We start from the raw sequence: 17,158 nt of genomic DNA, 5'->3' as shown, positions 1-17,158 counted from the left end.
AACGCTTTGCAGAGATTCTTGCCATATCTGGATTTGGACCCTGGCTCACGCGGAAGGTGAGATTGTAAGAGATTCTCAGTCTTGCATCTTTAGGCAAAATGTACTAACTAATTCTTCTTACAGTATGTAACATTGAATCATATGAGCCAACACCACAGAAACACTGTCAGCAAATGGTAACTATACTGGACATGAGTTTCTTGTTACAACAAAACACATTTCATCTATTGTTGTAAATCGAATGCTTTGACCTGCTCTTGTATGTCAACCGAACTAGCCCATAACTGTATTCTTTAATGGTAGTTACATCTCTCTAAGCTCAAAGCTGGGTAACTTGTATTCATCTAAATATTGTTGAACTACAACTCCCAGTAGCCCTCTGACAATCAAAGACTGGGTGCCTAGTAAATGCATTTGAACTGGAGAAGCATGGGTTGCTAGTATGCTGTTTGATTCATAGCTGGATGCCATTTGATCTTTTATTGCTGTAACCTTTCACATTTCGCTTAGTTATTTCTTTCTTTTGAGACTGTAACTTTGTTATAGCATAGATATATTCATTTGCACTGAATGTGGTGGCCTTCTCGTTTATTTTATTCCATGGATAGGTAGCTGTGCATGTATTTAGAATGATGATTCTACAGTTGGCATGGCTAGCCTGGGTTCAGTCTCCTTTCCTGGACAGAGCAATCCCCTCCCTACAGATTCCTGGCTATTCTTGGCTGGTCCCAGCTGTTTTAACATTTTTTTTTTTTTAAATCTCCGACTCTTTGGAGACCAGCTTTCTGTTTTTAGTGGAGGAAGGAGCTGTCTCTCTGTTACAAAGGTGAGTGCCTGTTTTCCCGTTTGTTAAAGTTAGATACTTTGATTTATTTATTAGCAGAGCCAATGGAAGGGTAGTAATTCAGACCTTATCTCTGTTATTTTTATCTCATCCAATGGGATGCTTACCTTGAATTTCCCTTTGCATGCTGTATTTTCGTCTTTCTCTGCATTGCATAGGCTTTTTCAAAGATGTTATGCAGCTTACTGGCTGACCATCATGGGCAAACCGTGGCATTTGAAAAAACAACAATATTAATTGTGGATTGTTTTTGCTAAAACAACATATATGCAGTCAATTTTTGTGCTGTTGCTTTATAATATAAGTAATGTTTGTCTCTGTTTCCCTGCAAAGAATTGTCACCTCTTTTTTGCATGCAGCAGGGCCAGCATTTAGGTAAACTACCCGTGCAGCCTCATCTGTGCCATGTGGAAGTTTGCATCAGAATGATCAGCAACTTAATTCTCCTCTTCATGACATGCGATTATTCTAAAGTGTGCATGCTAACTTGTGGCAGTACTCATGAAACCAGTAGCATATAGTTGCTGAATATTGTTACAACATCCACAGAAGTTTTGCCAACTCCTGTCTGAATGTGCCTCTATATTCTAAAGTTTTATGTTTTAGTGCTGATGGTTTTATTGGGGTAGTGTAATGTGTTACCTAAACTGTTACTGCTTTTGGATTGCAAGCAGAGGCTTATAAGTGCCTGCTTTAGAACCAAGGTCATTGCCTAGTGGGAACTAATATACAAATGGATACAATAGTTGCTCCAAAGGAGTAGTTTTGTACACTGAAGCTTCATCACTGAAGCAACAATATTGTGCCACACAAATACACTAAGGGGCAAATTCACTAACCTCCGAAAATTTGCCAGCGGCAGCTTCAATCACAGCACAACACTTTGTCAGGACAACGCTTATTCGCTAACATGCAAAGTTACCTCCAGGGCGCCGAACGCGGGCGAAGTTGCGCTAGCGTTACCGCGCCAATCGAATCTAAGTTGCACTAGCGTTGCCTAATATACATTCGACGGGAAGTTAAAGTTCAATGGATGTATATGTTGCAGCAAATACATTACACTACACAAGCCCAGGGAACCATAATAAAATAAAATAAAGTTGTTATATGCCCTACACATGAGCCCAGTGTATAGTTTATGTGCCATATGTTAGGAAATAAAAGGGGGGAAGCTGGTTACCCCCAAAAAAAATTACGCTCTTTTGCAGCCTATCACCCTGAAAAAAAGGAAAAGACGCTAGCATTTTTTGGGACTTAGAAAAATGTTCAACTATTTTTTGAGGAAGTCCTATCTACTCTATTGCACTTCGCTGGTCTGAGGTAGAAAAGGCAAGTCTAGTGCAAGATGTAACGTTCAGTAAAATCCGCATCTTAGTGAACTTGCGTAGTTACGTCCATTCGACAGATCACAAATTCGCCTGGCGTTAGGGAGCAAAGTACCGCTAGACTCTATCTCCTTCACTAGTGAAGTTACGCAGGCAACCGTTAGTAAATTGGTGAAGTTCCGAAATGACTTCACGTTGGCAAGTTTTTCGTTAGTAACTTCGCCCTTTAGTAAATTTGCCCCTAAATGCTTAGAAATAGGTCATTTGACATTATCATTACAAGTCCTTGCAATGTTAATTTGTATTTTCATTGCTGATCTATTTTTTTTGGCTATGATTTGTTCAGAACAGGCATCAACACCAAAATCACTTTGAATGGAAATGTCCTGTAAGAGCCAATTGCAGTCAAGTGACATGTTACATTTTTTAAACAATAAGCGCTTTCAGCTCTTGCAAGCAAATCTCATTAAAGTTAATTGGGGGCATTTTCTATGGTTTTTACCTCAGCCCACAGAGCCACAAAAAAATTATCACAATTGCTTTATGTGCCATTGCCTGAAGACAGCTGATTGGGCAGAATAAAATGGACTGGTTGGAAAAAGACACTGCAAAAAGTGGACAAGAGTTCATTTGGAAATAAAGCAAGAGTAGATAAGAAGTGTTACACAACAAGTTACATATCTGGGATGGTTCAGGGATTGTGTGTGGCATTGCAGGTTAAAGATCAGACTTGGAATTGTATTCTGAATTATAGCAAGAGTCTTAGGACTTTTACATGCAAAAGGCAGAGAGAAGGAATGTTATCACACTGTTGGCTATTCACTTATATTGATAAAAAAACATAAAGTTCACCTAAAAATTAACTTTTACTAGCCTACATCCTTGTAATCTAAACAAGGATGCATGTTTGACATGGTTTCTAAATTGCTTGTCTTTGTATTCAGCCTTTATATCTGCATTTAGATGGTATGATCATTTACAATATACAGTCATAGTGAGGATTTATTATGAGGCTGATCTTTCACAATAATTATTATTATTGTCATTTTTGCCTTTGCAGAATGATCCCATTATCCAATCTGTCATTCATACTGCCTTTTTGTTAGGTTTAGTGAATCAAAATACCATACTGAAGGTAGTTTCTAACTGAACAGCTCCCGAACAGAAATATCAATAATGTAAAAAAAATCTCAAAAACAAAAAGCACATCTTTTTTAACTGCTGATAATTCCAAATTCATTGCATATACAGCTTATATCTTTGACCATTTTTTTGTTTGATTTTAATTTGTGTTTCAGTGATTCTGTTCTTCAAGTCACTCTAAGTTGACTATTTGGGATGATCAGCAGGCAAGCGCAATTGAGATTTGAACGTCACCATGAATTCGAAGTCTCCTCGATTGCATCGAGCAATAGATGGCATCACAGCATTTGACCGTCTAGAGGCTGATAAGGCCAAATACGTTAAGACTCCACAAGTCAGAGAACAAAGGCAAAACCCTGCTATCAATGCCACACTTTCCCCAACTTTGTTACGTAGATCAATTCAATCAAATCACAACCACAACACAGAGACCAAACATACTGCCAGCTGCAGTCCAGTAATACAACCTAGAATTCTGCAATGTCATGTTGAGCAAAGGACAGAACAATCATACATTACAAGCTCAACCACTACTATATCAGGAACTCCCCTTCAACATCGCAAGACTTTAAGTTTGAAGACAGAGCATTCCCGCTATACTACCATTCCTTCCAACATACCAACAAGATCTGTTAAGTCATACACCAGTGAACCACAGACTGATGAAACTCTTAATGTTAATCGCACAAGCTACACAGTTCAAAAAATATGTGAGCCTAAGCAAGATAATGTGGTCCCATCTCCTAGTTCCCCATTGACCCAACCTTTTTCAATGCGTCGGTTTAGTGGAAAGCGGCAACACCGACCTGACTCCCTAATAATTTACCGCCAGAGGAGGGATATCATTCAAAATGAAAAGGAAAACAATGTGAGCAGTGGAGGACTGGTCAACCGGCTTCTTCAAAGCACTCCACTATTAAAAAGGCGTATTCCTCTTGCACAGGGCTCTCCCCAGCCATGTTCTGAGGAAAGCCCAAACTCTCCTAGGGCACAGAGAAAAGCTGAGGAGACGTTGAGGTGCCAGGTTCCTAAGTTCAGTGCCCCACAAGAGGCAGTATCAAAAGATCAGTCCTCACTACCTCCTTCTGATGTTCAGCATTTTTTTGAGAGCTGTGGCTTAGAGGGGAGCCTCCTGGACTTGCTTGATAATGTATATCAACTTGGTGGGGATCCAACAATTGGAAGTTTAGAATCTGTGGACAGGGTAAGTGGAAGAAGTATGGTTTTACATGAGGAAGCAAAAGAAGAGAGAACTCCGGTGTCTGTTATTGAGAGAAATGCTCGAGTCATAAAATGGATTTACAGCTGCCATAATGCCAAAGCTATAAGTGTTCAAAGAGAGAACAACACATCCAGAGAATCTACAGTGTGAGACACATAAAGATCTCAAGATGTCAGAACAAGCAATGGGACATATACAAAAGAAGAAACCTATGCGAGTCACAGGAAAAGAGAGAGACAATTATCACAGGAAAAACAAAAGATCTGTGATTAAATGTAAATGTGTTTTTATTAGATTTCAAAGGGAAATAAAAAACCCCACAAACTTACAGATTACATTGCTTTTGCTCTGGACAAAGCCTCATGTACATTGTATGCAATACTATATAGTCAACAAAAGCAATTTCATGTTTGCCATAAATTTAATCAATGTAGCTATGCTTCACTATATAAGAAAGGAAAAACAGAGAAAAGAACAGGTAAGATTAAGGTAGAGTAAGAAACAGAGAGTTGGGTCCCCCCCATACAGCGTCACTGAACGCTGCAGTAAACAATTGACACCTAACCCAAATCAATTCAGCCTAGCAATTCTGTAAGACAAGTTGTTTGTTTGCCACATAGCTGATCCACGGTGCCCATATCTCCATAAATCTGTCCATAGATCCTTGTACTCAGGCTGATAACTGCTCCGTTGTATAGATAACCTGTATTTTATGCAAAGTCCTTTGCCATACTATGTCTGGCGACAACCAGCTAATGGCCAGGCTCCACTTTGCAGCCGAAAGAATATGCTTGGCTAAGATTAAATGCATTTTTAAAGCTAATTATCTTAATGTCCAGTTTCACTTACAATTCAGGTGTAACTTTAAGAAGGGGTTATAAATGTTGTATTCTCCCACGTGATTTAGTAATGTCTTCCACCAACAGTATGAATGGTATATTTGTTAGTCTTTAACTAGTTCTTCATATGCTGCTCTGTTTCAGGTAAGAATATGATGCGTGTGTGTGTGTGTATAGATTGTGTGTTTTTTTAATGTGATATAGAAATGTTTTGGGTAAATAATGTAGCACCTGGTATATTTATGTACTTTTTTTTACATTAAGTAGAATCCTATCCAAACTGTTTCCCAATTACTACTTACTCACCCACACATTTTACTTGTGTGTAAATGTCAGGTGTGTCCAGACATCTACTAAAGGAAAACTGAACTGCAGGTTGCTGCAGCCAGTCAAAATCTGACCCAGAATGTAAACATTAATTCATTGCATTACATAAAGAGAAAACATACTACAGCTTATTTACCAAAGTATGGTGCAAGTATTAGCATACAGGAAATACTTGTACCAGTACCTCTGACAGTTGCAAAGTGTTTTACCCCTGTGCCAGTGTGCCTTTGTGTCCCTAGTTTGCAGGTTCTTGATGATACATAAGCAAAGGGTATTCAAACGACCCACCTGCCTAAACTTCTGTACGAAGTTCCGCCAACAAAGTGAGGCAAATATTTGCATCCCGGGGCACAACACACAGGGCAAAGTAAAAAAAGGGCACTCTGAGCATGTTTTTGCACTTAGCATCCTTCCCCAGTTTTTTTGCAAATGAGGTCCACACAGTGTTGTATTTTAAGGAAGCACGATCATTTTAATCCATTGTTTTGAAATTCTGAATAATAAAAATACATAGAAGAGTGGTCTAATAGAATTGCTTGTGAACAGTGCTGGGAAACTGTGATCTACTGGTCACCAACTCAAGATCTACTGGTACAAGCTACATTTGAGCCCCTTTGCCCTAAGCACATCAAAGCTTGTTTCCCTGTCCATCCCAGAGAACATATCACTCATAGTTTTGGGAACAGTATTTTACTTCAGAACCTGGAATGCACAACAAAGCAATACACATCAGAAAAGGTCATTTGTGTCCTGCCAATGTACCTCTAACAAAAGGAGTACCAGATATTACTGAGGACAGATCACGAATTTGCAGAACAGAATATATTTAAATGTGAGTCAAAGGTGTTTTGTTAAGTGAGGAATCAAGTTGCACAGCCATTTTCTGAGTATCTTAAGTCATATAGGCTCTTGGAGGAAGACCAAGCTGATAAAACACTCCAAGGCAGAATTTGTTGACACAGCAGCTTGAGGGAATGGCTCAAGTGATATAACTCCTCAGGAGTTCATAGTGATGGGGCTTTTCAGGGCTAGGGGTTTTAAGTGTTCTTGCTCCTTAGCTCAGCTATTTTGCTGGTAAGAAACCCCCACCTAAAGGGAGTTTCCTCTGGCTGGACTTCATTGGGTTCTTCTGGAGGTTCTGCCAGGACACCCCTTGCCTCTGATCGTTCTGCAGAGCTCTGCTGCCACCTATTGGCAAAAACATCCCATAGTGCTGAGGAACGCTTTGGAGGTGGGTTGTCTTTGGGCTGCTCTTCAGGAGATCTGCAAGAGATCGGAGGTTGATATAGAACATATTTTCTATCATAGGACTTTTGTATCTTAACTCATACTTACTGTTCTTCTACTTGCTCTGGTTGTTGTTCTTCTTCTTTACTGAAAAGGGAAGCAACACTTCTCCAACCCAGTGCACCTTGAACCTGTGGGTGGTTAGATGTTACAATGCTATTAATACAACACAGAGCGTACTAGAGAAAAGAATACAGTTGAAAAGAACTAAACTATGTGTCAGTTCAACTTGATCAAATTAATAATACATAATTATTAATGCAGTATACCCTTGCCAAAAGACTAGCATTTACTATAACACAACTGGGGTTTACTTTACTATGACCATGAGCAGAAGTGTAAGAGCATGCCCGTTTAGTGATCATGCAAAGACAACAGGGTCTGGCTGCACTCTGCACTGTGCAACAGATTTTAAAAACTTGCACATGAAGCACAGTACAGCATTGGAGGCCAGCCCTGTCCTTACAGCCTTCCATAGGACAAGCGATAAGTACAGGGCCCTGTTATGGCCTGTATTTGTCTCCATTCCCTAAGTAACTTAGGGGGCACCTACTGTAAGCGCCTTCCCCTGACAGTCATGTTTACAATGATGCTGAAAGCAGGCAGTGCTGTATTCATTGTGGTGTGTACAGTAGGTTTTGATGCACTGAAGGAACTGAAAAGAATTGTAGTAATTCAACTAGAGTTGGATGCAAAGTGAAAACTACAAAAAGATTACCCCTGTTGTGTGTTATTTACTCTGCATAAAAGTATAACAAAATTATAAATTCACTGTTTTAAATTATTATTTAAAACTATTGTTTTAAAAAGCACCAGTATATTTTCACAACACTGTGAAATAAATTGGAAAGAACATATGCAGTATAATAGACATACAAAACAATGAAAAAAGGGCCCTGCTCATAACACCATAGACTAGCAATACTTATTTACTTGTATATGCTATTATCAAATCAAAATAACATCTTGTTGCTATTTCTGATTTTGCTATTGCATATAGTTACAGTACTATGAAACACTTTTCAGGGGAAATATAACTGACTTAAAGGCAGATAAATTAGTATAAATCTTATCTTGCAATAAGGCTGATGTATGTAACAGGTGTATCATCAATGTAAAAACATATTCATGTCCCTTCAGTTATTCATGAATAATGCATAATCCTGCAAGTGTGAGGATAGAACTTAATTTGGGTTATGTAATTAAAGACATTAAGTTTGCCTAGGAGCAGTGATTAATAGCAATCAGCAGATAGAATTTATCGGTCACCTGTTTAAAAGCAAACATCTTATTGGTTGCTGCGGGTTACTGCTCCTGGGCAAACTCAATGGGGCTCATTTATAAACACTGGGCAAATTTGTACCTGGGCAGTAACCCATAGCAACCTGAGGAATGAGACTGAGAATGAGACTGAGGAATGAAATTGCTATCCAGAAGCTAATGTGCAATTGTGTATGGAACGAGGATGCCTGATTATTCTACATCAATTGTTAAACTTGCTTTATAAAGTGTAATCCATTGCCAAGGCTAAGATTCCTATTAGAGATCTATAAAAAGTACACTGTGAAAATCTTGCAATATGTATGTCACCAATCACAGATGTGCATTTTGGATATCACTATTATTATACAAAAAATGCTTGTGTGCAGTTTGATTATATCCTATCACTTCACAGCCAAGCATGCTGATCAAATTGACTATGGAAATGTTGATCTACCTTCAAATATTCTGCTACTGTATTTAAACCTTTTTGGAAAGACTTTCTGCCCACTTCCTGGGATGCTGATCACCTCATGTATTATTAGTAGGCACTAGATAAACTCAGGGTCAGACTGGGCCAGTAGGACACCGGGAAAAAACCTGGATCCGCACCCTACACATCAGAAGTTTTTCCTGCAGTGACCGGAACACAGTATGTGTGCACAGGGGGGGGGGGGGGTTTGTCGGAGGTGGGGCCCCCCAGTCCGAGCCTGGATAAACTTCACCAGCAGATGTTTCATGTGGTATAACTTTTGACAGAAAAATTCTGTAGCGATGACAAACCCTCTTGTGTTAATCAACTGGAATGGCTCTACAGCTTGGTTATTAATCTCTTTGCTTTTGTTATTGTTTCATCCCCATTGTGTATAGTTATCAAACATAGGATTTTTAGAATTTTTTGATACGTTGGGAAAGAATGGGAGAGTATGGTAGATCATGACAGGGAGTTTCAGAGACAGGCAGTTGCTCAAGAGAAGTCTTGCAGTCAGGAAGGGGATGAAGTGATGAGAGGAAAAGAGAGGTAAATGTCAGAAGCAGAGCAAAGGTTACACGAAGGAGTGAATATATAGGGAGTGGCTTCACTGTTAGGGCAAGGGCACACCAGAGATTAACTGCTAGCGATAAATCTCTGCTTCTGCAGGCGACTAATCTCCTGTAAATGTCCTTCCACTTGTAATAATGTGAATCGCTGTTGGTAAAACTCATGTGTTGCTTCAGTCTCCCCAAATTGCTTGAAGTTGTCTTAAGGGAAGTGGCCGACAGGGAGATTTGTCGCCCCCAGTAATAATGCATGACTGTGGGCAACATATCTCCTGAAAATGCATCTCTATTGGAAATAATTGAAATCACCAACGGTAAAACCAACGCATCGCTTCATTCTAAATAAGTTACTTGAAGTTGCCTCGGGAGGAAACAACTTTGTGATATGTTGGTTTTACTGCCAGCTATTTCTGTTATTTCCAGTCGATTGCATAAATAATCGCGGACAACAAATCTCCCCATCGGCCACTGCCCCAAGAGAAAACTTCATGTCACAGCGGGTACATTATTTATTATAATACATAACTTGCAGAAATGACAGAAATTGCATAACTGTGCACCATTATAAACGATGACATTACAAAGCATTGTTTATAAGGTTATCATTTAGAGGATATTCAGGGCTCTTGTGTGCTATAAGACTTTGTTTTTTTACAGAGTAAAATTATAGGCAAAATATACTTAATCATGTTAAAATCAGATAAACATCATCCAGAAAGCTCCCATAGACTCCAGTTTAATGAAATAATTAAACCTTTTTGAAATTATGTATCTCTGTAATAATAGTACAGTACCTTATACTTTATCCCAACTAAACTATAATTAATCTTTATTGGATCCAAATTATCGAAAGACCTCTTATCCGGAAAACCCTAGGTCCTGAGCATTCTGGATAACAGGTCCCATACCTTTACAGAAAACATACTTTTAGCTATATTTCTGTATAAAACTGCCTTGTTAAATTGATCAAGAAATACAGTTTTTGCTATTAAGTAAGAGAGGTGAATCCTGAATATAATGTTTCCATACAAATGGCTCATTGAACTATTGTATTTATGGCTAGAGTGAGTATCCTTCAATTGTGAAGACTATTCTGGACACCTGTTGACCCAAACATGTAAAGAGATCTCTCAAGCAGCTTTACAAAAGGATGTGATGCTGTGCATGATTAAACACATAAGGTGAATGTGGTTATTCTATACCTTTTGGGCGAGCTGGGACATATTTAACCCTTCGGCTTCCACTTCAGGATTTTCTTCCTCTATCATTTCCACAGTATCGTTCTGTAATGCAAGGAAATATGAACAATTGCCCTGGATTATGCCATCTTCTGTTCTCCCCACCTCATTTTTTTAGCATTGTACATTTCCTTTGTCTTTTTCCCATTTCTTTAAAATATGTCCTTTAATTTTTATCAGTCTTCCATATGCATTACACAGTGATTCTAGTTTTCTTTGCTTATTTCCACTACAACCTTTTAAACGAAATTGGTCTTCCTTATCGTATTTGTGTAGTCTTCTTTCATATCTACAGTATAATATCATACTCAATGTCACTCCCTTTTAGGGACAATAGCAATTTAAATTGCAGTATTAACACGTATCATAAGCAAATATCTAGGCAATACTGTCATGTTACTGTAAATTAGCCTTTAATTTAAAAAGAAAGATAAGATATATACTGTATTTTATTATTTTGTAGTGACTAGAGGAATTGTTTTCTTTTCTATTCTTAGCTTGAATCAAAATCTAGAGTTATTCAGAATCGTAATACTTACAGAGGCACTCATATGTCTATACGGACACTGTTACTATATCAAGAAGGATCAACTTGCATTTTATTGTTACTTTCTCATTTTTAACCCTTTTGCATGTCTAATGTGCCTCTTACTCTCACTATTAATCGGTTACAACACAGTTCAGGTATAGGAGAAATTTACTGTATATCCTTTGTGCACTTAAAACTTGTCTCCTGCTCTCAAATTCCCCCTGGGGCTTTCCAGCTGCAACACTGTGCTCTCAAGCCAAAAATTCCCTTACACTATTTGTTCTCTTTCATTCTTCACTTCCTAAGTCACATTGAACAAGTTTGTACCAGTGCAGTTACCCGTGCCAACCAATCATTTTTGCTTTCGTCGTTATTCCTGCAGCTGGTTGCACAATGATAACCACTGAATGATTTCTATAAGTTACTACCCAAGTTTAAATGTGCCCAGGGTTGCTCACTAATACCCAGGGCCCACTTTTGGCAGTTGGCAAGAACTCTGACTATTCCCTCTTACCTCCTCCTTGGGTTCTTCTTCTTGTTCTGCATTGAAGCTCTGCAAAACTTTTGATTTATACAATTTCCAAAAATTCTGACTCATGGTAGAAGAGTTCTATAGAGCTGGTGTAGATGATCTGGAAAAAGTAACACTACTGTGTATCCTCCTGGGTTGGATGCAAATTCACAAAGAGTTCTTTCATGTAAAGTCCTTTTGCAATATTGATAGGCTCCTCAGGTGTACAGAGTATATCTGTGAGTGTGCAGAGTGCTTGACACTGTGCAAAGTTTAGTGCTAATGCTGGAAAGTTGGAATATAATTTTATAGTTCAGTGCTTCTTTTTAGGGTGCAGATTGCCCACTGCGTCTCTCCCAAGGTCTGGCAATGTACAGAAAACTTCCCAATTACCAGCTGGTGCACCAAGTGACTTGAGTGCTGCAAATTATGGATAACATCTCCGGTGCAAGGTTCCCTGGCCCCTATTGGCTCTCACATGCAAGTCGTGTGACTTCATTAATGTTACATGAAGCCGTTCATAGAAGAGAAATTAGATAGCATGCTTGTTAGAAGCTAGGAGACTGATCCTGCATAAGACATGGGAAGAGGACAGAACTGTCACTAACCTTGTCCATGCCACCAACTATATATAAGGTTGGCTGGGCCTTTATATCTAAATGCATCATCACCCAGGCCAATGTGGTATTTTAATAACATCCATTAAGGCAAATTACATTACATATGTTGCCCTTATGCAGATGAAATTGCAATCTAATACACAAAAAATAAAAGAGAAATGGAAGCAAAAAAGTAGATAGTGTTTCAAGCTGAATGAAAGGTCAAGGAAATTGTTTATCCTGAATATAGTGCCCACATATAAGGCAACACATCTCACAAGATGAAGTTCACACAACAAATGCACATCAGGGCAGCATTTAATTTTTTTTTTTAAACATTTAAATTTTTATAGCAGCAATATTAAAAACTATGAATACAGACAGGGTCAAGAAGTAGGCACATCATTGTACTGGTCCCAAAAAGCCAAGTGTCTTTCTTATAGGGCCTTCGATGCACAATCAGGAAATCCACAGCACATTCTGAACTAGGAGCTTCATGTAATTCACCCAGGCCAAGGGACATCTTCATCATTTGTATTCAGCACACAAAATTATGTTGTGGGATCCCCAGGCCTAACTCACTAGGACATGCTCAGATTGTTGCCCATATGCAAGTGTGCAGCAACAAACCTAATCCTAATCCTACAAACCTCGATTTTTTTCTGGTTGAGGTTTTTAGGGGGAAAACTCAAATATTTTGAGGAAAAAAACCTAAAATTTTTGGAGATTTATCATACCCAAAGCTGCTAGGAATCCGAATATGAAAATATGCCATCTCAAACCTGTCAAGGTCATGTAGAAGTCAATGGTAGATGTCCCTAAAGTTGCTTCTTCATATCATGATCTGGGTTGGATAATTGAAAAATGTGGGGTTTGAGCCGATGCTCCAAAAAAGTCATGTTTTTGCAGTGAAAACATGCCAAAATCATGTTTTCGCCAATGGTGCAATTTAAATTGACAATCAGGTTTGTCGCTCCGATTTGTTTCGAGAAACATTATTGAAAAATGAGTTGAAATTGTGGAAGATAATTTGGTTGGATTTTTTTTAAAGATAAATGAGATTAATTAGAGTATTAGTAATTGTGCCCCTTAGTGTCCTTAATGAATTGGGCAAGAAATTATGGATGGCTGTACTTCTAAAAATCATGTGTTATCTAATAATTGTTAGACATTTTCACCATATAAATCAGGAATGTCCAACCTGCAGCCCACCAGATGGTTTTAAACTGCAGCATCCGGCACCCTGCAGCTACTGGAAGGATATTGCAAGTGGGAGCTATAACTCAGCAACTACTGGAGGGCCAATGGTAAGGCAACTGCTGTGAGTGCATCAGTGTTCTTGTATTGTCAGGGACCACCCATGATCTCTCCCTTGACTGTGAGGAGTATATGCAGAGTGAGATGGTTTCTCGTAAGAGAATTATGAGATCATAATATCAATGTTATATCATATCTGGAAGATTCTTTATTCATAACAACGAATGTATTCAATTCTGTAAGACTTCTCACAGCTTTCAAATAATAGTCATATGGATCAGTTATAGAGTGGCACCACAAAAAGGGGATCTATAATCTGGAGACCCATTATTCCTCACAAAAACAGGAATGGCATATTTCATAGCAAAATAATTTTTAACCAATTCTTATTTTTTTCTGACTTTATTTTTCTATATGATTACAAAATAGTACTTTTTACTTGATGATAACTAAGATAGCATAAATTCATGTTGGTAGCAAAACTATTTTATAGTTTTTTATGTTGTGTCTTTTAATATCATTTAGGAATGGTGCTCCATGTTATAAAAAGACCCCTTATCTGGAAAACAAACATAGTAATAGATACCATACCTTTATTGATCAGTACTAGAAGGACCTGTCCTGTTGTTTTAATGAGCCAAGAGTATTTATCTTGTTTTAATATAATATGAGATAGCAATAAAATAAAGTTATTCCTATTTTGGCACTGATCTGTATCAAAATATGGTTATTTATATATGTATATCTGTTTTTATATAGTGCTTCTACGTATGGGTCTTCATCTAAGGATGGGGCCACACCATGGCCGGGCTAAGGTATTTTGGCTCCATAGGCAAGAGCTTCAATCAGTATCCCCCCCCCACTGGGTCCTGCATTACCATTTCTCACCGTAACATTCATATTGCCCCTGTACCTTTGCCAGCACCTATCATATTGCCCCCATTTGTACCTGTGCCAACGACAGTCAGTCCCCCAACCTGTACCTATTCCAGCAGCAGCCAAAAAAATACATCATATTGCCACAAATTTGTACCTGTGCCAGCAGGTGCCAAAACATTCATCTTATTGCCACAAATATCTGTGTACATGTGCCAGCAGCCACCATATTTCCCAATATACATGAGCCAGCAGCAGCCAATCTGTCATATTGCCCCCAATCTGTACCTGTGCCAGCAGCAGCCAAAAAATCCACAATATTGCCCAGAAATATGTACCTGTGCCAGCAGCTGCCAAGAGGGAGGCATGGAGTGCTTCTGCCTGCAGTACAAATCACGGGCAAGAATGGGTTGGAGCAGCAGTTTATAAATTTGAAAAACTTTTTAAGACCAAGCAAACCAGGGTTTAAAAAAAAAAATTCCCCTTAAAAGTGCACCCCCCCTATGATTGTGCACTAGGCAGGTGCCTACTCTGCCTACCCCTTTTTCCGGCCCTGGGCCACACTTATGTAGTGGATTTGTTTTTGTGTGTTGAGCAATCTGTATGATACTTCAAAAATAATCCTGGGGCCCCTATTTATGAGCAGATGGTCATAAAATTAAGTTTGCAATGACAAAATCAACCAGATCAATGGAAAATGACAAATGTTGCTTGTTACTGGATTCACAAATTATTATTTCCGTTTTTCACTAATATTTCACTAGTATATACAAAGGCTGAATTATGAAGCAGGCATACAAATTGACTCATTTTGTGTTTGAATGGCAACACTTCCAGTACATGGCATTAATAATGAAAAAAAAAAGTATAAATGAACATAAAATTTGTTAATCAGATAGGGAGATGACAGAAAGTAATATTACTATAGTAGCACACACACTTTGTGACCAGTGCTTTACCCTTCTTTGAAACATACTGCAGTAATAGAGCAGTTATTGTGAATATTGAATTGGCAATATCTATTGATGTAGTCACTGGACTGAGAGAACCACCTAAGATCAGCATTAGCTCTGGATCCAGAGATTGGCTGTATTATTGCTTTGAATGCAGTTTTCTATTTTGCATTTGTACCACTGTGTAGGATTGTGTTATCTTTTCTAGTGTCTGCTGCTCTACAGCTCATTATCTTGTTCTGTATCTCTATTCTCTCTCTGTCTCTCTCTCATGAAGTCTGTTGCACACAGACATATTTGTGTCTTGCTAGACCCATTTTTTTCCATGACGATTTTTTAATCCTTTTCCTTGGCCATTTTTATTCTAAATACCCATGATAATGTCTGCCGCTGTGGCTGTCTGATATCCTGTTTCACCTGTAACTGATAACTGAGAACAGGAGCTTGTCCTGTGTCTGGAAATAGAATCTGCAGATAAATAATTTCTCACATCTCCCTGCATGTTAAAGACTTGATGCAAGCTACGATATAGTAGTACAAACAGAGTTTAACAATAAAAAGATATGTAGATGGATAGACAGGCTGAGATAGATATTGAAGTTAGATGGATACCAATATAGCAGTATCTGCCCCTGTTAAAGGGGTTGTTCACCCTTAAGTTAATTTTTACTATGATGTCGAGAGGGATGTTCTAAGACAATTTTTTATTTTATTTTTGTATTTGTGGTTTTTGAGTTATTTAGCTTTTTATTCAGCAGCTCTACCATTTGCAGTTTGAGCAATCTAGTTACTATGGTCCAAATTAGCCTAGCAACCATGCACTGATTTGAATAAGAGACTGAATAGGGGAGAATGATCAGCGCCGGATTCCACTTTTGGGCGCCCCTAGGCCGCGCGGTCCGACCAGACGGCCGCGCGGTCCGACCAGGCGGCCGCGCGGTCCTAGTGCCTGCCTTCCCAGCGCGCCGGCGAAAAAACGCCGGTGCAGCTGGTGCATTTGAACGGCGGCTGGGCGGCATGCCGCCCCTATTTCTTTGCCGCCCTAGGCCCGGGCCTATGCGGCCTTGCTGCAAATCCGGGCCTGAGAATGATGAGTAACAAAAAGTAGCAATAAAAATAAATGTGTAGCCTTACAGAGCATTTATTTTTCAGATGGGGTCAGTGACCAATATTTGAAAGCTGGAAAAAGTCTGAAAAAAAGGCAAATTATGAAAGAATTTAAAAAAAACAATGAAGACCAATTGAAACTTTGCTTAGAATTGGCCATTCTATAACATACTAAAAGTTAACTTAAAGGGGAACCACCCCTTAAAGGAATCATTTTACTATATGGTTATAAATAAAAGGAATTTACCCAGTACATTATCCAGAAAGCCATTATCCAGAAATCTCAGAATTACGGGAAGGCTGTCTCTCATAGACTTCATTTTATCCAAATATTTAAAAACAATTTCCTTTTTTTTTGTACTAATAAAAGAGTAACTTGTCCATGATCCCAACTGAGTTATAATGAATCCTTATTGGAAGCAAAAACAGCTTAGTGGGTTTATTTCATGTTTACATGATTTTCTAGTAGATTTAAGGTATGAAGATCCAAATTACAAAAGATCGTTATCTGGAAAACCCCAGACCCTGAGCATTCTTGATAACAGGTCCCATACATTCTAGGAAACCTCTTTCAATAAATTTGTAAATTGTTCACTTATGGTGCACTCTCACTAAGAATTGAAATGCCATAAGTATATGCAGCCCAAATAAGAAGTAATTCATTATTAGGAAACAAGGTTAAATAGAAATACAGGTATAGGATCCCTTATCCGGAAACCCGATATCCAGAAAGCTCCGAATTACAGAATGGCTCCCATAGACTCCATTTTATCCAAATAATCCCAATTTTTAAAAATTAT

The 17,158-nt window shown here is 38.5% G+C and overlaps 2 protein-coding genes across 2 annotated transcripts; one reads left to right on the top strand and one right to left on the bottom strand.

The window, feature by feature from the left end:
- On the top strand, positions 1 to 4,862 carry fam110d.L (family with sequence similarity 110 member D L homeolog; the record flags this gene model as incomplete). Its single annotated transcript, NM_001171813.1, is given in 2 exon segments — positions 1 to 56; positions 3,468 to 4,862. A coding segment is annotated over 1 exon segment (1,137 nt). The 3' UTR covers positions 4,685 to 4,862.
- A 1,822-nt stretch (positions 4,863 to 6,684) lies between these two features.
- LOC121399943 (uncharacterized protein C1orf232-like) lies at positions 6,685 to 11,749 on the bottom strand. Its single transcript, XM_041581947.1, has 4 exons — positions 11,570 to 11,749; positions 10,491 to 10,571; positions 7,036 to 7,118; positions 6,685 to 6,963 (listed from the first exon to the last, which is right to left on the bottom strand). Exons 1-4 carry the CDS (start codon positions 11,651 to 11,653, stop codon positions 6,738 to 6,740), a joined length of 474 nt encoding a protein of 157 aa, XP_041437881.1. The 5' UTR covers positions 11,654 to 11,749; the 3' UTR covers positions 6,685 to 6,737.
- Between the last annotated feature and the right edge of the window lie 5,409 nt (positions 11,750 to 17,158).

The sequence above is a fragment of the Xenopus laevis genome, chromosome 2L (assembly GCF_017654675.1).
Source record: "Xenopus laevis strain J_2021 chromosome 2L, Xenopus_laevis_v10.1, whole genome shotgun sequence".
NCBI lineage: Eukaryota > Metazoa > Chordata > Amphibia > Anura > Pipidae > Xenopus > Xenopus laevis.
Note: the sequence above shows the minus strand (reverse complement) of the source record. Positions and strands in the feature narration are given on the sequence as shown.

Bases quoted from the DNA above. Each gene is read 5' to 3' on its own strand.
- LOC121399943 (XM_041581947.1), bottom strand. From the start codon at position 11,653: ATGAGTCAGAATTTTTGGAAATTGTATAAATCAAAAGTTTTGCAGAGC. The intron at 10,572-11,569 runs GTAAGAGGGAAT...CTTGCATTACAG, and splicing joins AAGAAGAACCCAAGGAGGAG to AACGATACTGTGGAAATGAT. The intron at 7,119-10,490 runs GTATAGAATAAC...AACCACCCACAG, and splicing joins TGTCCCAGCTCGCCCAAAAG to GTTCAAGGTGCACTGGGTTG.